The 26814-nt window shown below is 36.3% G+C and overlaps 1 protein-coding gene and 1 non-coding gene across 2 annotated transcripts; one reads left to right on the top strand and one right to left on the bottom strand.

Moving 5' to 3' along the window:
• Positions 1-963: 963 nt before the first annotated feature.
• Positions 964-3826, top strand: LOC116137548 (uncharacterized protein DDB_G0271670-like). The gene is made up of 3 exons (XM_031423244.1): positions 964-1368; positions 1950-2094; positions 3039-3826. Exons 1-3 carry the CDS (start codon positions 964-966, stop codon positions 3824-3826), a joined length of 1338 nt encoding a protein of 445 aa, XP_031279104.1.
• Positions 3827-14106: 10280 nt separating this feature from the next.
• Positions 14107-14213, bottom strand: LOC116137553. Its single transcript, XR_004129203.1, has one exon. It is a non-coding gene; the product is annotated as a small nucleolar RNA R71 (small nucleolar RNA).
• Positions 14214-26814: the final 12601 nt, after the last annotated feature.

Raw genomic sequence — 26814 nt, 5'->3', positions numbered from 1 at the left:
TAAAACAAACAAATGTTTAGTAAGTTGGCTATTAGCTTCTATTTCAGAGGACATGTTCAGTTATGTATCAAAATGTTGTTTCTCTACTGCAATCTGGTTTGCCTTAAAAAGTGAGTTTATTACTGATTCGAAAGCTAGAGCTTTACATCTCAAGAATCTGCTTCTAACAACACAAAAAGGGAGTCTTACTATAGGAGATTATGTTAAGAAAATGAAGGAGATAGCTAAAATTTTAGTTGCGAGTGGCTTAGTTATTTCTGATGAAGACTTAATACAATTTGTGTTAGATGGTTTGGGGCTTGAGTGTGACGCTTGGTAGTTAATCTCACCTCTAGACTTGAGTCAAAAGTTGATTCGATTACTTTGCAAGAAGCTCAGTTCTTGCTTCAAAAGTATGAAATACGTTTGGAGAAATTTAACTTAGTAGACTTATACAACAGCTCTGCAAATGTTGCTCTAAACAACAATTCTGGACCCTGGTAGGTTTAATGGTTCTGCAAATACTGCTCTGAATAGAATTCCGGCAGTTTTAATGGTCCAAATTCAGTCACTCAGGTTAATCATAATAACATCAAGTTAGTGCATGACAACTTTCCTAGTGTTGAACTTTCACTGAACTCTCTTAGTAACCCTCATTATCCTCAAAACTACCTTATCCCAACAAGTCAACCATTTGTCAATTATGGAGCTACCACGTTCAGTCCAAGATATTCTGGTCCAATGTCTTATGGTAGAGGGAGAGGTCGAAATAGGTTGATCTGTCAGGTCTATAATAAAGCTGGACATTCAGCAATCTAGTGTTATCACATATATAACACCACTTATAATGGTTACTTGCAGTCATCTATGAATCCTTCTCAGAACCAAAATTACTAGAATTTCTACAACTCTGGTCAACTATCACAACAACCTATCAACAACTTTCATCTTACCACTCAACAACTTACTCATGCAGGCCAACAAATGGTTGCCAATATTAAGCCAGGATCTATGCATCAACGGTACTATGGTGTGTCACAACAGGCTTATAATCCTCAGGCTGATCATTTACATACCAATTTAAGTCATTCTCCAAGCTTTAGTGTTCCTAGCCAACAATTATTTGTTAATAGTCAAGCACACTTTGCTTCGATTGGTTTAGAACATGTTGCTCAGTTTTCTCCTTCCACATCAGTACATGGAGTTCCTGGCAACTACATTAGTACTTCAGCACATCAAACTCAACATACTTCTCCAACTGCCCTTGCTACTACTTATTCTCCAGTCGATCTTGTATGGTACATGGATTCAGGTGCAACAGACCATGTTGCTTTTGAGTTGAATCAGTTGAATATCAGCAAGGTCTTTGATGGAACAGAGAAACTTCAGGTAAGTAATGGTGAGTATCTTGCTATTTCACATAATGGTCATTCTCTTTTACCAAGGGTTTTACAATCTAAGTGTTTGCATCATAAGAATATTCTTTGCATTCCCAAAATTACAAACAAAAATCTTCTAAGCATCTCTAAATTCACTAAGGATAACAATGTGATTTTGGAATTTGATTCTAATTGTTATGTTGTCAAGGACAAGTCCACAAGAGCAATTTTATTACAAGGGGACCTTAAATGAGGGTTGTATCAACTCAACATTCCATCTGCTCAATCCGCATATAAACAACCCAGTTCTTCCACTTTTATTGCTACTGCAAACTCTGAGTCAAAAAATAATTGGTTTGATTGTCATTGTATATCTAGTACTATCTTACCATCTCAATGTTCTTCAAACACCATGTCATTCATAAAGTCACCTTTACAATGTAACAATTCTCCTTCTAATCCACAACTTGTTCACAAAATAGTTAGTCTAATCAGTATGTCGTTGAAGTGTCTCCTGTAACTTCTTTTAACTCTAATATTGTTGTGAATAAAGCAGAATTTGCTTCAGCTTTGGAATGTAATGCATTACAGAGCAATAAAAATGAAATATGTTTGCCTGATTTTTCTAATGTTGATACTATTACTATTGCTCCCAATGTGTGCTGTAATTCTTCACAAAATAATGCTTCACATAGTACTTCACATTTGTCTAAATCTGGTGTGTCTAAATCAAAAGGTAATGCTTCACAACATAATACTTCACATTTGCCTAAATCTGATGTTTCTATGCCTACTTCAATTCTGCATGATGATTACACGCATTTCACTTCTGATTTGCATTGTTTTGTTGCAAAATAGAAATTCTCATGATCATATGATTTGGCATAAGCGGTTGGGTCACCCTCATGCATCTGTTTTGAACAAAATTTTGTCTCAATTGAAATCTGCTTCCAGTTCGGGTCACCAAAGCACTGAAGTTCATACTTCTTCCACTATGTTTTGTGATGCTTGTCAACTAGGAAAATCACACCAAACCAGTTTTCCTCCATCATAGTCCTAAGCTAATGTCCTACTTGAATTAGTCCATACTGATGTGTGGGGTCTTGCCCCTTTTCCTTCTATAGAAGGATTTTGATACCATGTCCAGTTCTTAAATGATTATAGTAGGTTTATCTGGCTATTTCCTTTAAAAACCAAAGTTAAGGTAAAATCAATTTTTGTTAAACTTGACCACCTTTCTGAAAGACAATTTGGATACTAAAATGCTTGCAATCTGATCAAGGAGGAGAGTATAAGACTCTCTTCCTTATCTTAATGAAATAGGCATCACATTTAGGTATTCTTGTGTGTATATCCACCAACAAAATATTAGAAATGAAAGGAAAGACACATTGTTGAAACTAGTCTTACCTTACTTGCACATGCATCTATGCCTCTTAAATATTGGTGGTTAGCATTTGAAACTTCTGTATTTCTCATAAATAGGATGCCCACTCGTGTTCTTAATCATAGTTCACCATATCATAAATTATTTCATAAATATCCAATATAGATAGTTTAAAGGTGTTTGGGTGCGCTTGCTTCCCATATCTTAGAAATTTTAGTTCCCATAAGTTTAATTTTCATTCTTCTAAGTGTGTTTTTGTTGGTTATAGTCTATTGCATGAAGGGTTTTTGAAGGGTATAGTCTATCACCTAACACTACATCAACATATCAGTCTTCTACATTTTCTCCCTATGTTGTTATTTCTCACAGTCCCTCCTCAAGTGGTCTTGTCCCCTCTACAGTTTCTAATTCTCAGCTCAGGTTTTCACCTAACATCACAATAGTTGGTAAGCACGTTTCAAGTCCATTATTATCCCAAACAACATCTACTTCATCAGCACCTATTTCACCATCAATGTCACCCAATCATCACATCATAAGCTCACCACCATGTTCTAATTCATCATCTTCAGATCAGCCTCAATCAATCTTTTCTACCTCCTCTTCATCCTCAGATTTTCAAACAGTATCCTTTGATCCATCTTTACCCATTAAATCTCAGCATGTGTTCTCCTTTCCTATCTTACCTCCAAATTACATTCCACCAAATTATTCATTAAAATTTGATCTCAAAATTCCCTCATCCTCTTATGTCTTGTCATCACAACCATTACAATCTACTCTATCCTCACATTCTATTAATCCTTTAGCAAGATCTTCACAAAGTTGCTCTCTTGCGGACGCTCTTCACTACTCTAGGCCTCATGATGGTTCAACTTTCCAGGTACCTTCTGTCACAAATGTTCATCCAATGGTGACAAAACCTAAATCAACTGCATATATCCCTGCTAATACTACAAAGGCTACAGATTCTACTAATGATACTAACACAACAGCTCCTTTCAATGCTTTTACTAAATATGCAATCTCTACTGATGCTCATAATTCTGAAGCTCCTAAAGTTATATTCACAGCAAGTTAGACTTCTATGGTGCCTAAACCCACCACTGTTACTGAAACACTTGCAAATCCTGAATGGAAAAATGCTATGCAAAGTGAGTTTGAAGCCTTGATCAAGAATAATACATGGTCTCTTGTCCCTTCATTAGCTAATATGAACATAGTAGGTGATAAGTGGGTGTTTCGAACAAAGTTCAATGCAGATGGCTCCCTACAAAAATATAAAGCAAGACTAGTTGCCATGGGCTTCCATCAAACCCCTGGATTAAACTATTTTGAGACCTTTAGTCCGGTTGTCAAGCTTTCAACAATCAAAATTATTCTTACGTTAGTAGTGACAAATGGATGAGACATTCAACAAATTGATGTGAATATGCATTTTTAAATGGTGGGTTGAATGAGACAATCTATATGCATCAAGCAAGTGGTTTTGAGGATCTTGAACATCCCTCTTTTGTTTGCAAGCTAAATAAAGCTTTGTATGACCTTAAACAAGCACCTAGGGCCTGGTTTTACAAGTTAAAAACTGCTCTTCTCAACAAAGGGTCTATCAACTCAATTTTAGACTCAAGTTTGTTTATCCTAAAGCATAATACTGGTCTAATTTATGTCCTAGTGCATGTGGATGACATACTTATCACGGGCTCTGATGACACTTATGTTCTTCAACTAGTTCAGGATCTTAATACTCAGTTTGCATTAAAAACCTTGGGCTCCTTAAAGTACTTTTTGGGTTTAGAATTAGTAGATCAGGAAGTGGTATTCATTTTAAACAATCTAAATATGCATCAAATCTTCTTCTCAAGACTAAGATACTAGAAGCCAATGCCTGCTCTATTCCTATGGCTTTAGGCACCAGGTTGTTTCCCACTAATAGTCATTCATTTGATCACCCTAGTTTATATAGGAGCACAATTGGAGCCTTACAGTACCGTACTTTAACCCGACTAGATATTAGTTTCACAGTTAACAAACTAAGCCAATTTTTACAAAATCCAATTGAACTTCAGTGGCAAGCATGCAAGCAAGTACTTAGATATATTAAAGGTACTTTGGATTATGGTCTTCAATTCAAACCAGCTAGCTTTCTACATATTGAATATTATGCAAATGCCGATTGGGGAAGTAGCTTAGAAGATTGGCGGTCAACAAGTGGTTATTGTGTATACTTGGGACCTAACCTAATCCAATGGAGCTCTAGGAAACAAAAGGTGGTAGTCCTCTCTTCAACTGAAGTAGAATATAGTGCACTAGCTCACACGGCTACAGAAGTGGCTTGGCTACAGAATATGTTCTCTGAGTTAGGAATCATTCTTCACAATACCACTATTATATGGTGAGATAATGTGAGTGCAAGGGCCTTGGCTCCCAATCTTATGTTTCATGCTAGAACCAAACACATAGAGATTGATACCCCTTATATAAGAGAACAAGTGTTGGCCAAGAAAATGGTGATTCAATATGTTCCTTCCAAACTTAAAATTGCTGATTATCTTACAAAACCCCTTTCAGCAGCTCAATTTACTGAGTTAAGTTCTTAATGTCTTCTTCTTGAACAACAGTGAATTGGTATAATCAGTTACTGGCTGACATATGTGTTCTTGTGTTGGTTCAGTTACTCACTGAAATATGTTTACTTTTTGTGCTGGTTCAATCAAACTGGCACTGGTAGAAAGGATGTGTCACTGCTGAGATGGCACAACTATATTCCAGTATAGACAGGAAAATGTTTTGTTTTTGTTGCTGTGATTTGTGATTAAAGTGCTCAAAAAAAATGTTTTTGTTGTTGTGGTTTGTGATTAAAGTACTAGGGAAAATTATTTTGTTGCTGTGGTGATGTTGGTGTACTGAATGGTTGAATTTCTATTGTGTTACTGAATGAAGTACTAGAAAGTGCAGTTTGAAGGTAGTATTAGATGTGCAGAATTAAAATGCAGTTTGAAGGAGGCATCAGTTGTGCAGAATTAAAATGCAATTTGAAGGAAGCATCAAATGTGCAAAATTAAAATTAGCAGCTGATGAATAAAGTGTTGGAAGGTACATAGTTTAGTTTGAGGGGGAATATTGACTATGCCGCTAATGAATAAAGTGTCGGAAGATACACAGTTTAGTTTTGAGGGGGAATATTGGCTATGCAAAGTTGTTGTGTCAAAGTGCTAGGAATGAAAGCTAGAAGGAGTCGGCTGCTCTTCATATAAACGACATAGTTTAAGGAGCAGAATATTTCATGTAAATGACGTAGTTTTTTGTTTTATGTTCGTTATGATTGTTAGCTCAGTTTAGCTCACTATCTGAACCTGTATATAAACGCATGTACTCGAGCTATAAAACCTTTAAGCAAAATCAGTAAAGGAATCATTCCTCCTCTGTATTTTCTTCTCAAATTCTTACTCTCTCTAGACTTTTCTCACATGGCTTTGGTAGGACAATTCATTGACAATAATATTAGTTTTTAAATTGAGTAATGCTGCATGTTTTAGAATTATTTCAAAATTTTCATCTCAACTGATATACTATTTAATGTGACATCAGTATAATTTCTATCATGTTAAATTTTCATTTAATTACATGTTAATGTCACAAAGAATAGTATATTCTTGAAGATGGAAAATCAGAGAGAAAACTTGAGATGTTTAACATTATTATTTTTTTTGTAAATTTTTCATTATGTATTTCAATATGATGATTGGAGGATAGGGTAGTCTAAAATTTTTGTGAAAGTTTGACCAATCACTTTTAATACCTATTTTCTCGGTAACAATTTGTGTACAAATTAAGAACTATATATATAGATCAATCTATTAAAGATCGATCGATTGATCTCCTCCGAAACAATAGCATATCTTCAATAATAGAGTGGCATATGTGACATCTTTCTTCTTGAGATAAGACCTTATTATAATCTTATTCAATAATATGAACCCTATTAACTAAAATTGGTTTTATCATGATTACAATGTTTTTGCCTTGGATTCTTTAATAAATAGTCAAAAGGAAATATAAAGCCATCTTAAGGATGCCTTTGGTCATTGGATTCTTAATAGATAAGCATAAACAAGGTTTCTGACGACATCTACGTACATAATACTAATAGTGCCAAAATAGATGATTGTATATTTATGTCATACATATGTCACATATTATATTTTCTATACACTCTTAATTTTGAGAATCCAAAGTGAGAACATCGTAAACAAGATGCAATATATAGTTAATTAGGTTCATAATATTGTATTTACAGTTTTTTTATTAATTTGATCGTATCTCCTAAAGATAAATGCCACGTATCCCACCCCAATGTTGAAAGAGAAGTTTTTATCTTAATAGATAGATCAATCAACCAATATATTTCATTGATCATTATATAGGTTGTTATCAAGAAAATAATTATTAGAAATGATCGATCGTTATATATATTTTTTTGATCATTAGTTGTTATCTGTAAAATAATTATAAAAAATTGTTGATATTATTTCTAAAATTTTAGTTTACCCTATAAAACAATGATATCAAATCACATTGGAAAAAAAAAAAAAAAAAAATTAACTGATCTTATCTTGGTTGCACTTTCAAGTATCTTACTAATTCATTAATGAAGGATAATATGTGAGACTTTGTACAGATTTAAACCTTAAAAAACCAATTTTCTTCAATTACTCCACATAAAATTTTAAAAACAAGCTTTAAATATTAAAAGAATTGTCTTACCAAAGCCAACAATGATATCTGGCATTTTTTTCTCTAGAGATAAATCTTATTAAAATCTAATACAATAATATATATGACTTAATGAACTAATTTTTTTATTTTTTATTTATTTTAGAATGATGCTATATGTGTAAACTAAGAGAAAATTTAGACTATCACAATAGTAACAATGCTGAGTTGATACCACAAATCACCAACAATTCGACTTTTATTAAGTTTATTTAAAATAAAAACTACATCGATTATTAAAAAAATTTAAGAGAACAATTAAGTCAGTATATCAAACTATTTTAACCATTTGTGTTGATGACAAAATATTGCCTCTTCCTATGACAAAATCTCACTGGTAAATTCGACAAAATCCCACCGGAATCTCCCTAAGCCACCGTTAGAATTTCCTTTGCCGTTGTGCTTTTCATCACCGCGAAATTCGATAAGTGGGCTAACTCTTACACCTTTGAACTTGTAATTCACCTGATTTATGTTTCTCATTGTGATTTCAGGAAAAAAGAAAATCACCTTTGAACAAATTGTTGCTCGATCTATATTTACCACTATAAATTATGCCGTTCTGTCAGCAAAAAATTGGAGAACAAATTGCCAGTATTTTTATTATTTTTTCATTTTAGTCATATGTATCTTGTTTTTCATACCTCCGGCAAATCAATTGATAACAAACTGCTGTTACTTTTTCGATTTTTTAATGTTAGTCAAACTTTGTATCTAATTTTTGTCTATTGTTTAATGATTTATTATAAGTTGGTCTTTTATTTATTAATTAATTTTAAATAAACTTAATAGTCAACATTAGAGTGGTTTATGATAGTCTAGTTTTATACTGTAGCGGTTGGATTCTTCGTGCATATGTATATATAGGATTTATAATGACAACAACTAATGTACATAATACTAATGACACCATAACATATGTGATGGATTTCATTAGCGCTACACTTATAAAGTTAGGATCCCAAATGATGTGATAATTTACTTGTCAACTCCACATTGATTACAGGGAAATTGTTTATGTATTTAATTCTTATATAATTAATGTAGTGTAGACATATAAACAGTCACATTAGTTAGATACAAAGTTAGGATGTATAAAAGTAAAAAAAAAAAAAAAAAAAAAAAACAGANAGTTTTATAATGTAGCGGTTGGATTCTTCGTGCATATGTATATATAGGATTTATAATGACAACAACTAATGTACATAATACTAATGACACCATAACATATGTGATGGATTTCATTAGCGCTACACTTATAAAGTTAGGATCCCAAATGATGTGATAATTTACTTGTCAACTCCACATTGATTACAGGGAAATTGTTTATGTATTTAATTCTTATATAATTAATGTAGTGTAGACATATAAACAGTCACATTAGTTAGATACAAAGTTAGGATGTATAAAAGTAAAAAAAAAAAAAAAAAAAAAAAAAAAAAAAAAACAGAGAACAAAAAACTTAGAAAACAGAGAGCAAGAATAGCTTTGAAAAAGAGGACTGAAGCATTATATTTTTCACTACTTTCATCTGTCCTTGCATAACAGTTTCAACCGCTACTTGTCAACTTGTTCAACTGATTTTGATCCACTTGTAGTTTGTTGGAGAGAAAATGCAAAATGTGTTGATATCTGGGAAACAAAAACTTTAACTGCTTGAGCTGAAGTTTGTTACAGTTTACATCGTCCCTCAAGCTAAAGTTCAAGCAGTCAATCCAGACGAGTTTACAAAAAGAAACTAGTAAAAAAATCATTTGTTATCTTCCTGATCGTCCCTCAATTCGAAGTTTGCAGCTTGCCTTAAACCTGATCATCCCTCAAGCAAGAACGAGGAAGAGGGAGCAGAGGATGCTAAGTGAAGTTGATCACGAAGAGTACAAAAATGAGAACCAGAAAGAGGTTCTGTCAGGATGTCAACTATATGAAAAGTAGTGGCAACATATTGGACTACAAGTCGTTTAGACCAAACCATCTCACGAACAACATGAACATTGATTTTGATGTGCTTTGTGTGGGCATGGAAAACAGGATTTGAAGCGAGAGCTCTCGCACTAGTGTTGTCTTACCATAGAACAGGAATTCCCGGGAAGGAGATGCACAGCTCTTGGAACAAGTTCTGAAGCCAAGCAATTTCAGTTGAGGCTTGGGCAAGTGCTCTATAATCGGCTTCAGTTGAGGATAAGGCCACTACTAATTGTTTTTTTGGAACACCACTGAACCAGGTTCGAACCAAGGAAGATGCAATATTCGATGGTGGATTTACGGTCAGAAACGTTACCAGCCCAGTCAGCATTAGCATAGCCTTCCAGTTGCAAAGTATCACTTTTGGTGAAGGTTAAACCATGATGAATAGTCCCTTGAACATACCGAAGGATATGCTTGCAAGCTTGCCAATGATTTACTGTTGGAGCTTTAAGGAATTGGTTGAGTTTGTTAACCACAAAAGACAAGTCAGGCCATGTGAGGGCAAGATATTGAAGTGCACCAATAAGACTCCGATAAAGTGAAGGCCGATCAAAGAGTGGATTGTTGTTAAAGGACAATTTAGAACCAAGTATCATTGGTGTGAAGCAAGGATTGCAATTTTACATTCCATATTTGACTAACAGGTCGTGAGCATAGGTGCTTTGATTTAAGAATAAACCAAAAGGAGTGTGGTGAACAACAATGCCAAGGAAGTAGTGTAGTTTGCCCAAAATCTTAAGACCAAAAGTGTTGTCAAGGTCTTGAACAATTTGGTGCATCAGCATAAGATCACTCCCATTGAATACTATGTCATCCACATAGACTAAAACATATAGTTTAGTTGTCCCTTAATGGTAAAAAAATAGATTGGAATCAGAGGTGGAGTTGTGGAAGCTGCGAGACAGTAGTGCAACTTTGAGTTTATCAAACCATGCCCTAGGGGCTTGCTTTAATCCGTATAGAGCTTTATGTAATTTGCAAACATGGGTCGGATTATGTTTGTCAATAAAACCTTCAGGCTGTGTCATGTAAACAGATTCATAGAGGTATCCATTTAAAAAGGCATTGTTTACATCCATAATGAACTGCTAATGTGAGAATAACTCTGATGGTGGAGGCATTGACAACAGGGGAGAAGGTCTCAAAGTAATCTATACCAAGCGTTTGATGAAATCCTTTGCAACAAGTCAGGCCTTACATCTTTGGAAGCTGCCATCAGCATTATGTTTAGTGCGAAACACCAATTTGTTACCAACCAACATCATATCAGGAGAGTAAGGCACAAGAGACCAGGTGCTGTTATTTTGCTGTGCTTCAAATTTAGAGGTCATGGCTGCATACCAACATGGGTCTTGCAAAGCTACCGAAACTGATAAAGGTTTTATAGGTGTGTTAGGTGTAGTAGTGCTTGCAGTAGTGCTAAGAAGAGCAGCAGCCTTTGCTCTTTTAACCATGGGATAAAGATTTTGAATTTTTGGAGCTGCAGATTCAGGGGTTGGTGTTTGTGCTATAGAATGTGAAGGGGGTGAAAAATTTTCTGGGTGAAGATCAATCTCCAAACGTATGGGAGAATAGTGTGAGGAAGGAGGAACAGATGTTGAGGTTGAGATGGAATTTGGTAAGTAGTTTTCAGTAGGAGGTTGAGGGAGTGTGGAAAAAGATTTAGGAAAAGAAAAGGAAGGTACAGGCAGTTGCCAAAGAGAATGTGTGTTTGTAGAATTTGGCTGTGGTGTTTCAGAAAAGATGGAAGTTGTGTCAGAAAAACTTTGAGCAAAAGGAAAACAACTCTCGTTGAATTTTACACTCTGTACAGTGTAAACTCTACCATATTGTTTAAACATAAATAGCCTTTGTGATGTGAACTGTAATCCAAAAAAACACATGCTTTAGAGTGGAAAGAGAATTTCTGCTTTTGATAAGGCTTGATAAAAGGAAAACACTGACATCCAAAAGTTTTGAGTGATGTGTAATCAACAGCTTTATTGAATAGCATTTGGAAAGGATTGTTATGCATCAAGGTGGCTGAGGGAAGGTGGTTTATCAAATATACTGCTGTATGAAATGCAAATCACTAGTAACGAAGTGGCATGAAAGCTTGAGCGAGAAGTGTAAGTCCAGTTTTAGTAAAATGGTGATGCTTGCGTTCGACCTTGCCATTCTGATGGTGAATATGGGGACATGGATCGCAGAAATGAATTCCTTGTTGAGTAAAACAAGCGGCTAGAGGTCTGAACTCACCTCCCCAATCGGATTGAAGAGTTCTAACTTTCTTATCAAATTGTTGATCAACTAGTTTGATGAAATGAGTAACAGTGGCATAAACTTCATATTTAAATTTTAGAGGATAAATCTAGGTATATCTGGTATAATCATCCATAAATAGTAATGGTATCTAAAACCAATGGCTGAAACAATTGGAGCTAGTCCCCAAACATCCGCAAACACCAATTCAAAAGGTTCAAGAGATTTGGAGGAAGTTGAAGGCTAGACGTTGAGATGAAGTTTTCCATACTGACAAGCTTCACAAAAGTGAACTTTATTGATATAAGCATGATGCTTTACTGATAATCTGAGAATTATACTGTTTTTATTAGGCTTTTAGGCTGGATTTTAGATACTCTTTAGTTCATTTATGCCTGAATTGTTACTTATTTCTTTACATTTTGTGTTTCAGGCTAAAATGGACATTTTGAGCAAATAATGAGCGAATTGGAGTTTCTGGACTCAGAAGTAAGCAGATCTCAGAATTTGGGAGAGTTCTAAAGAAGAGTAAAGCACTATGAAGCTTGTTCCCATGGGAGAGCATCGAAGATCGAAGATTCAAGCAAAGAAGCAAGCGGAGCGCAATTATGTAATTTCAGAATTTTTCATAGAGGTATGCTGTGGCGAAGTTTGTTCTTCACCGTGGTGAAATGAGTCACGCACGAGAATCCAGTTCACTTCGTCGCCGCGGCGAAGTCTGCAGTTTTTAGTTTCTTTAAAACGAACAGTTTCAATTTTAGGCAAAGTTTTAGGTTTTTGGGCGAGGTATAAAAGTAAAACTTTACCATTTTGAGAGGGAGTCGCATTTTCCTTAGTCTACAGCTTTTTCATCTTCTTAGTTTTAGATTGGACAAATTTATGTTGAAATAGTGAGAAGATTAGGATTAACTCCGATGGATTCTTCAATTAGGGGAGATCTCTTGTCTTTTGTCTCATTTTTATCATGTTGACCTTTATGTTTATCGTTTTCTTGCTTATTGTATTGATTTAGCTATGACCTAACCCATTTTGGGTTAGGGTTTTGATGTAGTTCGGATTCTTATGGATTAAGCAATTGATTTTTATTATTTTCATATGCTATTGCAATGATTGTAGGGTTACTCTGTTTTTAATGCTATTAATTGATGAACATGATGAGATTGAGAAATGATTCATGTTAAGCTTCTTGGGTAATCACCATTGTAGTATTAAATGCTAGAGATAGATTTAAGAATCAATGAAATCAATCTAGGATTCTAAGTGCTTAATGAGCTTAGAACTATTAATCTTCAAATTGTTGGGTGCGGAAGTTTAATAGGGAAAAGTAGGAAAACATAGCCTGAGAAGGTATGTTTACAATTTAGAGAATTCGATTTACAATCAATGCATGTGAATATGGAAATAGCATAATCTGTAGGTTTAATCCATAGAGTCCGAATGAAATCAAAACCCTACCCGTTGTTTTAAACTGATATTACCTTGTTTTTAATCTTGCTTTCATAATTTAGCTTTGAATATTTAGAAATTTTGTTTTAGTTTTAAGTTTAATTTTCTCCCATTAATCCAAACAACTCGATTGCTCCAACTTGAAAACAGTAGAAAACTTAGTGCTTAGCAACCAATCCTCATGGGAACGATACTCACTCATCACTTTATTACTTTGTGCGACTAATGCACTTGCTATTTATGCATGTTGTAGTAACAACGCATCAAGTTTTTGGCGCCGCTGCCGGGGATTGAGTTTTGTGTTAACATTAAAATTTTCTTGTGTTAGCTAGATTGGAGTGTTATTTTCACTTAATTGTTGTTTGTTTAATTTTCGTTATTTTTCTTCGTTTGGTGTGATTTCACTCTTGCTATTTTTCTGTGTAGTTTATGCGAAGAGCAAGACGTCAGCCAGTGGTTCCTGTTGATCCTGAGATTGAAAGAACCACTCAAAGACTTAACAGAGAAAGAAAAGAAAGTGAAGCTACAGTTGAACCAGAAGTAATAGTTGTAGAGATGGCAGAGAATAGAACACTGAGGGAATTCTCTGTTCCCACAGTTGAAGGCAGTGGGTCAAGTATTACTAGACCAGTAGTACAAGCCAATAACTTCGAGATAAAGTCGGCAATCATCCAGATGATCCAGCAGTCAGTTCAGTTCAGGGGTGATTTGAAGGAAGATCCAAATCTACACATTGCAAATTTTTTAGAGATTTGTGATACTTTCAAGTCAAATGGAGTGTCAGATGATGCAATCAGATTGAGACTATTCCCATTTTCATTGAAGGATAAAGCTAAGGGATGGTTACTAGCACTGCCATCAGGAACAATCACCACATGGAATGATTTAGCACAGAAGTTCCTGACCAAATTTTTTCCTCCAGCAAAGTCGACAAAGTTGAGAAATGACATCACGTCATTCATTCAAGAAGAGTCAGAATCATTGTATGAGGCTTGGGAGAGATACAAAGAATTACTGAGAAGGTGTCCACATCATGGGTTGCCAGTTTGGATGCAAGTCCAAACATTTTATAATGGATTAACGGTGAATGTGCAAACTATGGTGGATGCAGCCTCGGGAGAAGCATTACAGAATAAGACTCCGGAAGAAGCTCACGAGTTGCTTGAGGTTCTAGCAAGCAACAATTATCAAAGACCTAATGAGAGGGTGCAACCGAAGAAATCTATGGGTTTTCATGAAGTTGATGCATATACAGCCATTTCAGCCCAACTGACAACACTTCAGAAACAGTTGGGAAGTATGCAGGTAAATTCCATTCAAGCTCTTCAACTAACTTATCATTTTTGTGCAGATAATCACGTGAGTAGTGAATGTCAAGTAGGGAACACGATTGCCTCAACATCATCATCATCGGAGCAGGTTAACTACTTGGCTAGAAATCAAAAGCAACCGAACAATCCGTACTCCAACACATATAATCCTGGTTGGAGGAATCACCCGAACCTGTCTTGGGGTAATCAAAACCAACAGAATCAGCAAAACAATCAATGGAATCAAAAGGCATTGCCAAACAACCAAACAGCGGTGAATAACCAACAAGGAGACCCAAGAGTGACAAAATTGGAGGACATGTTTGGGAAGTTTATGCAAGAGACCACAGGTTTTATGAATGAGATAAGAACTAATTTCAGAAATCAAGGGGCGTCCATTCGAAACTTGGAGGTGCAGATGGGGCAGTTAGCTGAAAAGCTAAATGAGAGACCACAAGGGTCTTTACCAAGCAACACAGTGACTAACCCACGTGAGCAAGCAAATGCAATAATTTTGAGGAGTGGGACAATTTTGGAAGAGTTGGAAAAATCAAGAGAAGAAGAAAAGCTACCAAGGGAAAAGGAAGAATCTGATGAGGAAGTAGATGAAGAGATAGTTGCTAAAGAGAAACCATCAAATTCTAGGGAAGAAGAACAGAAACGGGAAGTGAGGCAAAGACAAAAGAAAGAGAAATTGCCATTTCTTGAGATACCACCAGAATTGGCACATCACACTCCACCTGTGTTGTTTCCTCAAAGATTAAAGAAAAAGAATCAGGATAAGCAGTTTTCCAAATTCATTGAAATATTTAGAAAATTGCATATTAACATTCCTTTTGCAGATGCATTACAACAGATGCTGAGCTACGCGAAATTTCTTAAGGAAATTTTATCAAAAAAAGGAAGTTAGAGGATGAGGAAACAATGATGCTGACGGAGGAGTGCAGCACTATTCTCCAAAAGAAGCTACCTCCGAAACTCAAAGATCCAGGGAGTTTTACTATTCCTTGCATTATAGGAGATATTACTTTTGATCGTGTTTTATGTGATTTAGGTGCTAGCATCAATTTAATGCCTTTTTCTATTTTCAGGAGATTGGGCATTGGTCTTCAGCGAACGATCATGTCATTACAACTTGCAGATAGGTCCATAAAACATCCACAGGGTATAGTTGAAGATGTGTTGGTGAAGGTGGACAAGATTATCTTTTCGGTAGATTTTGTCATGTTGGACATGGAGAAGGATAAGGAAATGCCTCTTATTTTGGGTCGACCATTTCTGGCCACAGGAAGAGCACTCATAGATGTGCAAGAAGGAAAGTTACTGTTGAGGGTTCATGATGAAACAGTAACATTCAATGTGTTTGAGGCTATAAAGTTTCCATCCGAGATGGATTCATGCTTTAGTGTTGATGTGGTGGATAAACTAGTAGCGGAGACCATTGAAGAGAATACTCCACAACTACCTCTGGAAGCGTGTATTCCACAATCAAGAACAGTAGAGGTAGAGGAATCGGCAAAGAATGAATGTGCTAGACTGTTGGAAGCACTTTAGCCGATTGATGCGAACCAAGATCTTGAATTTGAGAAATTTGATTTTGAGAAAGAGAAGGCAAAGGAAAGAAATGAGGAAACTCCACAGCTTAAATTGAAACCCTTACCTTCGCACCTCAAATACATGTATCTTGGGGAATCGGAAACATTCCCAACAATTATCAGTTCAAAGTTGAGCAACTTGGAAGAAGAGCAATTGATTTGGGTTTTGAGAGACCATCGATCAGCAATTGGATGGACTATTTCGGATATTAGAGGCATCTCTCCATCGTTTTGCATGCATAAGATACTCATGGAGGATGATATCAAGCCTAGAGTTCAACCACAACGAAGATTGAATCCTTCGGTGAAGGAAGTGGTGAGAAAGGAGGTGGTGAAACTTCTAGATCCGGGAATAATTTATCTCATTTCTGATAGTCCATGGGTGAGTCCGGTGCAAGTGGTTCCGAAGAAGGGAGGTATCACAGTGGTAAAGAATGAGAGTAATGAATTAATACCAACCAGGACGGTCACAGGCTGGAGAGTATGCATTGATTACCGAAAATTAAATGAAGTGACAAGGAAGGATCATTTCCCTCTCCCTTTCATTGATCAGATGTTGGAGAGATTGGCCGGGCATGCTTACTATTGTTTCCTGGATGGTTATTCAGGGTACAATCAGATTGCCATCACTCCTGAGGACCAACAGAAGATGACCTTCACTTGTCCATATGGCACCTTTGCTTACCTAATGATGCCTTTTGGGTTATGCAATGCACCAGCCACATTTCAGAGATGCATGATGTCGATCTTTGGTGATATGGTGGAGAGGTTTATAGAAGTCCTCATGGATGACTTCTCTGTTTTTCGTTCGTCCTTTGATCATTGTTTATCTAATCTTTCGTTTGTTTTGCAGCGATGTCAAGAGACGAACTTGGTGCTTAATTGGGAGAAGTGCCACTTCATGGTTCAGGAAGGGATAGTGCTTGGTCATAGAATCTCTAAAGACGGAATAGAAGTGGATCGAGCAAAGACGGACGTGATTGAGAAGCTGCCACCACCCTCCAATGTTAAAGCAGTTCGAAGTTTCTTGGGCCATGTGGGGTTTTATAGACGGTTCATCAAGGATTTTTCTAAAATTTCTAAACCCCTTTGCAACTTATTGATTAAAGATGTTGCTTTTGATTTTAATGATGAATGCATGCATGCTTTTCAAACTCTAAAAAAATTACTTGTATCTGCACATATTATTGCAGTCCCTGATTGGGGACTACCATTTGAATTGATGTGTGATGCTAGTGATTTTGCTTTAGGAGCAGTGTTAGGACAGTGAAAAAACAAAGTGTTGCATGTAATTCAATATGCTAGCAAAACACTTACTAATGCACAATTGAATTACACCACCATTGAAAAAGAATTGTTGGCTGTGGTTTTTGCTTTTGATAAATTTCGTTCATATTTGTTAGGTGCCAAGGTGATAGTCTACACGGACCATTCAGCACTCAAGCACCTGATGGCAAAGCAAGAAGCGAAACCTCAGCTGATAAGATGGATCCTATTGCTACAAGAGTTTGAATTGGAGATACGAGATAAGAAAGGGTCAAAAAATGTGGTAGTGGACCACTTGTCAAGGATTGAATGACCAATTCAGGGAAATGAAGAAGAAACCCAAATTAGAGAAACTTTCCCGGATGAGAAATTGATGAGACTGGAGGAAGCACCTGGTATGCAGATTTTGCAAACTACTTGTCAGCGAGAATGCTCCCCATTGGCATGACCTTCCAACAAAAAAGGAAGTTTTTCTCAGATTTGAAATACTATTTCTGGGAAGAATCATTCCTTTATAGACACTGTGCTGATCAGATGATACGTAGGTGTATGCCGGAAGAGGAAATGGAAAGTATTCTAAGGCATTGTTATGAGAGCGAAGTAGGTGGCCATTTTGGAGGAGCTAGGATAACAGCCAAGGTTCTTCAATCTGGGCTTTACTGGCCAACCCCTTTTAAGGATTCTTTTCGGATGGTTCAAGAATGTAGCCAATGTCAACGGAGTGGTAATATTTCAAAGAAGGATAAGATGCCGTTGAACAACATCCTTGTAGTTGAGCTATTTGATGTGTGGGGAGTTGACTTCATGGGGTCCTTCCCAAATTCTTTTAGGAACACATACATTTTGGTAGCAGTGGATTACGTATCAAAGTGGGTAGAAGCAGTTGCATTGCCGTCTAATGATGCCAAGGTAGTGATTAATTTTGTGAGAAAGAATATTTTCTCAAGATTTGGAGTACCAAGGGCAATCATTAGTGATGGAGGATCGCACTTTTGCGATAGGCAATTTGATGCCCTGTTAGGAAAGTATGGGTTAAAACATAGAGTTGCAACACCTTACCATCCACAGATCAGCGGGCAAGTAGAACTATTGAACTGAGAACTGAAAGGAATTTTTAGAAAAGACAGTAAATACATCTAGGAAAGATTGGTCACGGAAATTGGGTGATGCAGTATGGGCATATCGAACTTCAATTAAGACTCTGATTGGAATGTCTCCATTCAGGATGGTTTATGGGAAGGCATGTCACTTGCCGGTAGAACTTGAGCATAAGGCCTATTGGGCAGTAAAACAGCACAACATGGATTTACGAGTTGCTAGGGAAGAAAGGATGCTGACTTTGAATGAGCTCGATGAGTTCCATCAAAAAGCTTATGAGAATGCTAAAATGTACAAGGAAAAGACCAAGAAGTGGCATGGCAAGCATATCTAGAAGAAGAACTTTGAAATGGGTCAGAAAGTGTCATTGTTTAACTCTAGACTTAGGCTTTTTCCAGGAAAACTTAGGTCAAGATGGTCTGGACCCTTCATAGTTACAAGAGTCTACCCATTTGGAGCGGTGGAAGTGTCATATGAAGAAAAAGGCACATTTAAGGTCAATGGCCAGAGGTTGAAGTCATACATCGACGGAGTGATGAGTTGCAAGTCAATTCCTCTCCGGCTCGACATTCCAACATGAGAACTTAAAAGAGTCGAGCTTTCCGACTATAAACAAGCACTACTTAGGAGGCAACCCAAGTGCTTTCAGTTGTTGTGGTTATTTTTAATTGTTTAGTAACTCCTAAACCATCCTAAACACAAACACAATTCGATCTAACCAAGATCTTTGCGAAAAATTGAAAGAAATTTTGAGTTCAGTAAATTAGGGGTTTTTGCAATCTAGGTGATTTTTGGCTAAATTGGTGGTAAATACTCCATTTTTTTTGGTAAGATTTCAAGTTCCCTAAGCTTTTAATCGAATTTTTTCGTGTTTAGATTTGTGGATCTGAAAATATTGATTGTGGTTGAGTTGTGGATTTTGGTGATTTTGTGCGTTAATTTTGTGTTGGAGGAAGTGTTGATTTTGTATTGTGTGATATTGAGGAGTGTGGAATTTGATTTTTGGAGTATTGGGTTGATTGCGGAAAATTCGTAGTTTGGGGGTCATTTTGTAGTTTTTGGAAGTTGTGGTGCTTGTGCAGGATTGAGATTGGTTGTTCGTAGGGTGTTTAATTGAATTTGTGAGTTTAATTTGTTGTGAAAAAAAAAATGCCGGTCAAAGTACCATCCAAAGGTAAAGGAAAGGGGAAGAAAGTGGACAATCGGTTTATAAGTGACAACGCCTGGAAACACTATGAAGGGGCAGCCCAAAAGAAAGATAAAGGATTTATCCCTAAGCGTGGATTGACCACTGACCACGCTGACGAATGGAGTCAAGGGAGACTTTGGGGGTTGTTTATGAGTCAACCCGAGCATGCGGCCGTAGAACCGATTGTGAGAGAGTTCTGTGCCAGCCTCCCTGAGTGTAATGAGGGGGTTGTCTATGTGAGGGGGATTGATGTACCTTTTGATGTTAAGGACATCAATAAATTCTTTGAGTTACCTAAAATCTCCCGTGATGAGCATACGGAGTGGAAGTCAAAACGATTTAATGATGATGTAATACTTCCGGTCTTAACAAAATCGGGTACCACTTGGGAGGTTTCAAAGAAAGGAAAGAAGTCTATCAAGGGAACAAATCTGACTCCGATGGCTCGGTTGTGGCAATATTTTGTGAGTGTGAGGATGATTTCGGAGACGCATTATAGCACAGTAACTTATGAAAAGACATTGCTTCTCTATTCCATTGCCACAGGGAAAAAAATTGATGTGGGGAACATTATTCTGAATAGTATCAAGAATGCAGCTCAACTAGGGCGAGGCAGTTTCCCATTCCCACATCTCATTACAGCATTGTGCCTCAAAGCAGGAGTCGAGAAGTCTGATGATGAACCACTGATCCATGCTGCCCCAATCCTCGACTCAGACTATTATCACAAGCACTTTGAACGTACAGACGATGAGCAACCTAGCGTCAGGACAAAACGACAGAGAACCACACAGGGAGCTGCCACATCATCCAGTTCCACAGCCATTATGAAGGAAATGGTGCAGCAGATGATGGGTCAGATGAGACGTATGACAAAACATCAGGAATGGCTGGTAGAGCAGACCCGGATAATGTTTGACATGCAGAAGAGTAGCTTCGACAAGCTAAATGTTGATATTGCGGCATTCCAATGGGCTGACTGGGATTCAGATAAGTGGATGGGCTCCGAATCAGAAGAAGACGACGCCGAGGGAGAAGAGGAGGCTGACGAATGAGTCGAAACACCTGTTTTGTAATTTTTTTTTTTTTTTGGTTTATTGTTGGGTTTTGTGGAACTTTGAACTGATTTTTGATTTGTTTATGGTTTGTTTTTGGATTGTTTTTCGTTTAGTTTAAATTTGTGTTGAACTTTTTAGTTGAAAAGACAAGATTAGGGTTGTAATATTTTCATATTAGTTCATGAAATTTTTTCTAACACAGTGGACACCACAGTTTTCAATTGTGTTTACAGATTTTGGTGATGAAAAAGTCAAGGACCAGGTGTGCACAATATTGAGCGACACTTCAGCTTCACGGATTAATCAGGGAACTATCTCGTACTTTTACAGATTTTGTTTTTCTATTCCTAGTTTGTGCATAATGTGACATTGGGGACAATGTCATCTTTAGTTTGGGGGTAGGAAAAATTTGAGAATTTTTGAACTTTTTATTTTATTTTATGTCTATGTTTTGTTGTGTATGCCAATGATGAATTGTATAAATCAATTATGAGATTAGGGGTTGTTGGGATTTTATTGTTGAAAAATGTTAAGCATTGCTTCAAGTTTTTGTTTATTGACTGGATTTTGATTGAGGTTTGTTGAGTGGTTCAGCCACCATTTTCATTTATTTTGGCATGCTTAGATTCATTTTATGTGGTTAGGTAAAGTTTGATAATGTTGGTGGACTCTAGAACCTAGTAGAGAAGTGCTTGAGGCGAAATTCTAGGAATAGACATTGTTAAGGAAATGATTTAAACATTTTTCGGAACGTTTGAACTTTTCCAGACAACCCACGAATGAATTGTCCCTAGTCACCCACTTGAGCCTTATGAGATTATCATTGCGTTTTATTTTCTTGCAAACCGAAAATTTCCCAATCCAACTACCCTAAACACATAATCATACCCTTTAGGAGAATGTTAGACTTAATGCAAACACAAGGAACCTGAAGAGTTGTATGAATGAACTAAAAGAATAGTTTGGGGGTTGTGAGATGAGCAAAAAGAATAAGAGAGGTAGTTAACCTCAATTTGAATTATTTTTATTATTTTCAAAAAAAAAATAATAAAATAAAATATTTTTAGAACTGCATTGCAGAAGCAAAAATAAGAATTGTGCATGGTTGAGGGTTGTTAATTGGTTGACATATTGAGTGATGGTTGAGAAAGGAAGTGGGAGTTTGATTAAGTCTTCGTGTTTGCTTTAAAGAAACCAACTTCTTTTGTTTGTTTATCTTTTTCCTTTCCTTTGGAGCCCACTACCTAAGCCTATCGTTACAAGCTTGCAAAGACCTTTTGATTCTTAGCGATGTCTAATCCTCATTAGTGGAGAGTAATTTGATAATTAGGCTTATGGAGTCTACCGCCATTTGATAAACTTTACATTTCTGCATAAAATAATCCGGGAAGTCGGAATGTAGACTAAAGTGGGGATCACCTACTCGGGGGACCAATAGAGAAAGATTGTCGATGTAACTTATAACTTCTTGGAGTGTTAAACATTTTTCTAGTAATAATTTTGCAACAACCTTTGAGATTTGTATAAATTCTAGGCAATTTGTGTGTTGAGTTGAGTCTTATGTTTTTCTTTTTAATTTTTGTTAATTTTGCTGTTTTGTGTTTATTTGGGCGTTTGTTGTTTTTCTTTCATTTTGTTTTGTACCTGATGCTCGGGGACGAGCATGTCTTTAGTTTGGGAGTATTTGATAATCCGAGAATTATACTATTTTTGTTAGGCTTTTAGGCTGGATTTTAGATACTCTTTAGTTCATTTATGCCTGAATTGTTACTTATTTCTTTACATTTTGTGTTTCAGGCTAAAATGGACATTTTGAGCAAATAATGAGCGAATTGGAGTTTCTAGACTCAGAAGTAAGCGGATCTCAGAATTTGGGAGAGTTCTAAAGAAGAGTAAAGCACTATGAAGCTTGTTCCCATGGGAGAGCATCGAAGATCGAAGATTCAAGCAAAGAGGCAAGCGGAGGGCAATTCTGTAATTTTAGAATTTTTCATGGAGGTTCGCCGCGGTGAAATGACTCACGCACGAGAATCCAATTCACTTTATCGCCGCGGCAAAGTCTGCAGTTTTCAGTTTCTTTAAAACGCACAGTTTCAATTTTAGGCAAAGTTTTAGGTTTTTGGGCGAGGTATAAAAGCAAAACTTTACCATTTTGAAGGGAGTCGCGTTTTCCTTAGTCTAGAACAGCTTTTTCATCTTCTTAGTTTTAGATTGGACAAATTTATGTTGAAATAGTGAGAAGATTTGGATTAACTCCGGTGGATTCTTCAATTAAGGGAGATGTCTTGTCTTTTCTCTCATTTTTATCATGTTGACCTTTATGTTTATCGTTTTTCTTGCTTATTGTATTGATTTAGCTATGAACTAACCCATTTTGGGTTAGGGTTTTGATGTAGTTCGGATTCTCATAGATTAAGCAATTGATTTTTATTATCTTCATATGCTATTGCAATGATTGTGGGGTTATTCTGTTTTCAATGCTATTAATTGATGAACATGATGAGATTGAGAAATGATTCATGTTAAGCTTCTTGGATAATCACCATTGTAGTATTAAATGCTAGAGATAGATTTAAGAATCAATGAAATCAATCTAGGATTCTAGGTGCTTAATGAGCTTAGAACTATTAATCTTCAAATTATTGGGTGCGGAAGTTTAATAGGGAAAAGTAGGAAAACATAGCCTGAGAAGGTATGTTTACAATTTAGAGAATTCGATTTACAATCAATGCATGTGAATATGGAAATAGCATAATCTGTAGGTTTAATCCATAGAGTCCGAATGAAATCAAAACCCTACCCGTTAATTTAAAAAGATATTACCTTGTTTTTAATCTTGCTTTCATAATTTAGCTTTGAATATTTATAAATTTTGTTTTAGTTTTAAGTTTAATTTTCTCCCATTAATCCAAACAACTCGATTGCTCCAACTTGAAAATAGTAGAAAACTCAGTGCTTAGCAACCAATCCTCGTACTCATCACTTTATTACTTTGTATGACTAGTGCACTTGCTATTTATGCATGTTGTAGTAACAACGCATCATTTACATTCATATTTTTCACAATGGTTCTAAGAACAGAAACATAAGGATGACCTAATCTTCTATGCCACAACAAAACAATATTGTCAACTAGTCCATCTGGAGAACTTTCTACTAGTTTGATGGCGTTATTATCTGAGTTATTCTTAGCTAAAACACACGAGCTAACATGCAGAGAAGGCTGAGGAAGCATTTCTGTGGACTGATAAGGAAATGACTCGAGAGAGCTGTGCAGAGAGTCACCTTCTGATTTATTTCCAATTTTCCCAATGGTTGGTATTGCAAACTGGTACAGACCATTATTCAAAACCCCTTGAAGCGGAATTTTCTGTGATAGCTTGTCCTTAATGACACATCCAGCAACAGAGAACTCAACAACAACATTATTGTCTTTTGTAATTTTAGAGATACTGAGCAAATTTTTTGTTACATGAGGTACACAGAGTATGTTTCAAAGATAAATTGACTTATATAGATAATTTGAGGAAAAAATGGTCATACCTGTGTGTTAGATTCCAAGGCATTGTCCATTTCCAACTTGTAGAGTCTTTGGACCATTATATTGACTTTTGAGGGACAGATTTTGTAAGTCAGTAGTAATATGTGAGTTGCTCCTAAGTCAATGAACCAATTTGGATCCATGACTGTAAGAGGGGAAGCCATTTGTGAAGAATTTTCATTCTGACGGTTATCAGAAGTTGTTTCAAGACCATGTGTAACTGATCCTAAAGAGTGTTGTTGTTGTGAGTTGAATGCATTTGGTTGATACTTCAGTGCTGGAGATTGGTTACTTATTGTATTCATGGGGACCATAGTGGATTGGTTCGTATAGTAGGGTACAGGATGTGAGTTTGCAAAATAAGCTTGTGCAGAGGAAAAATTTGGTACAAATTGATACCTATAGTTCTTAGCACCTTGGAAATTTGTATCAGACCTATGAAAGCATTGAAGTGCCATGTGTCCTGTTTTCCCACATAGTTGACATCTCATTCTTGGCTTATAAAAGTTTCTTCCTCTGCCACGGCCTCTTCCAAAACTTCCAGTTGTTGAATGTACATCCTGACCATTTAAGTAGAAATTTTGTGACTCTATCCATCCTTTAGATGATCCATACATAGGTTGGTTTGATTGGTGAGCTGATGCATTGGAGTTTTGTTGATGTGGCTAGGAGTTAACAGTCTATTTATTTGCAAGAAAAGCTGTCGCTTCATGAAATCCTATATAAGCTTAATGTTGTTTCTCCAATCTCATCTCATGCTTGTGTAATAGGAATTGCGCTTCTTGAAGAGAAACATCTCCACTTCAAGAGGTTAAATTTGCTACAACCGCGTCATATTCGGTTCCCAAGCCATCAAGAATATACATAAGCAACTCTTCATCGTTAACAACTACTCCATTGGCAGTTAATGATCCAGTAACTTCTTTCATTTTCAGTATATAGTCGTTGATGCTTAAGTTTTCTTTTCTAGTAGTCTGTAGAAGATTTCGTAGATGTAGTATTCTAGCTTTTGAATCAATAAGAAAGTGCATTTCTAAAGTTTTCCATACATCAAAACTTGTTTCACAATTTGCTACAGGTCTAAACATTGTTTCAGAAATAGAGGATATCAACTAACCAAACAAGAATTGATCTAGTTTCTTCCACATGGTGTATTCTGTATTAACAGTCTTTCTAGAGTTATCATTTAGAGAGATTAAGAGAGCTGGGGAGCACAGTTTATCACCTGTAACAAATCCTCCAAGTTCGTAAGCTTTCCATGCAAGGAGTACTTGTGATTTCCAGTAGGCGTAGTTCTTCTCTCCTAGTTTTACGGTGATAATTGGTAGAGCATTCGCCAGAGGAAAGGATGATACCGAGCTTGAGAGCTTTCCATCAGTATTGATGTTGGTTGATGCAAGGGACTTAGGATCAGCCATTTGACATTTGTCAAATTAAGCTCTAATACCATATAAAAGCCCAAAAAAAAAAAAAAAAAAAAATAGAGAACAAAAAACTTAGAAAACAGAGAGCAAGAATAACTTTGAAAAAGAGGATTGAAGCATTATATTTTTCACTACTTTCATCTATCCTCGTGAAGTTGAAAAATACAGACTGAAAGAGTTCTAGAAACATTCAGAACTCGTGAACTTTTCTCATTAATTTCAGTTGATTCAAGTTGAAAGTACACTTTAGTTTATATACAAAGAGAAAAATAGTGCTAAAGAGTAAACCCAACTTAGTGATAAAGAGTAAAGTGTCTCTTTACAAAACGATGCCGTTAGCTCATTTATGTAGCTGCAGTTTTACAAAATTGCTTTCCTTATAGTCTGGCTAACATTCCCCCTCAGACTGGACTACGGTTGCTGAAATTTCTTCAAGACTTTAGCTGGATTTTCTTCTAGACTTTAGTTTGTTGTCTTCAGCCATTTCCTTCATATGCAGACTCTACACTTTCTCAAAAAGTGGCTAATTTCTACTAACATAAATGGAATGCTTCTGCACTTTCTTAACTAATTCCTCCTCAAAGCTAGCTGATCTCAACAATACACTTTCTCAGCATAACTGCAGCTCTGCCATGCCATGCTTCTGCACTTTCTTAACTAATTCCTACTCAAAGCTAGCTGATCTCAACAATGCTTATACTCAACATTCTTATCATGCCACAAACAGCAGCACTCACACCATTATACCACAAACAGCATCACAAACAGCATCACAAATAGCAACACACACACACCATTATACCACATCTCAATTCCATGCTTACACTCAGCATTCATATCATACCACAAGCAGCAACACACACACAATTATACCACAAACAACATCTCAATTCCATGCTTACACTCAGCATTCAAACCATATCACAAACACATTACCTCTCATTATTATGTTTATAAACAGCAACACAATACCTCAACACCATGCAGAGCTTCTGTTACTTCTGCACACAAACTTAGCAGATTTTTACACTACTTCAGAGATTAAGATGATTCTTGGCTACTGTCAACTTTAGCATCTGTATGTGGTACCTCAAAAATATAGAGTTTGTGTTTCAATTCTTGGAACTGACTAATGGAAAGTGCTTTTGTCAGAACATCAG

Source organism: Pistacia vera, unplaced genomic scaffold, assembly GCF_008641045.1.
Source record: "Pistacia vera cultivar Batoury unplaced genomic scaffold, PisVer_v2 Contig33, whole genome shotgun sequence".
In the NCBI taxonomy this organism is placed as follows: domain Eukaryota; kingdom Viridiplantae; phylum Streptophyta; class Magnoliopsida; order Sapindales; family Anacardiaceae; genus Pistacia; species Pistacia vera.
The sequence above is the reverse complement of the archived record's forward strand: the minus strand, read 5'-3'. Positions and strand labels throughout refer to the sequence as shown.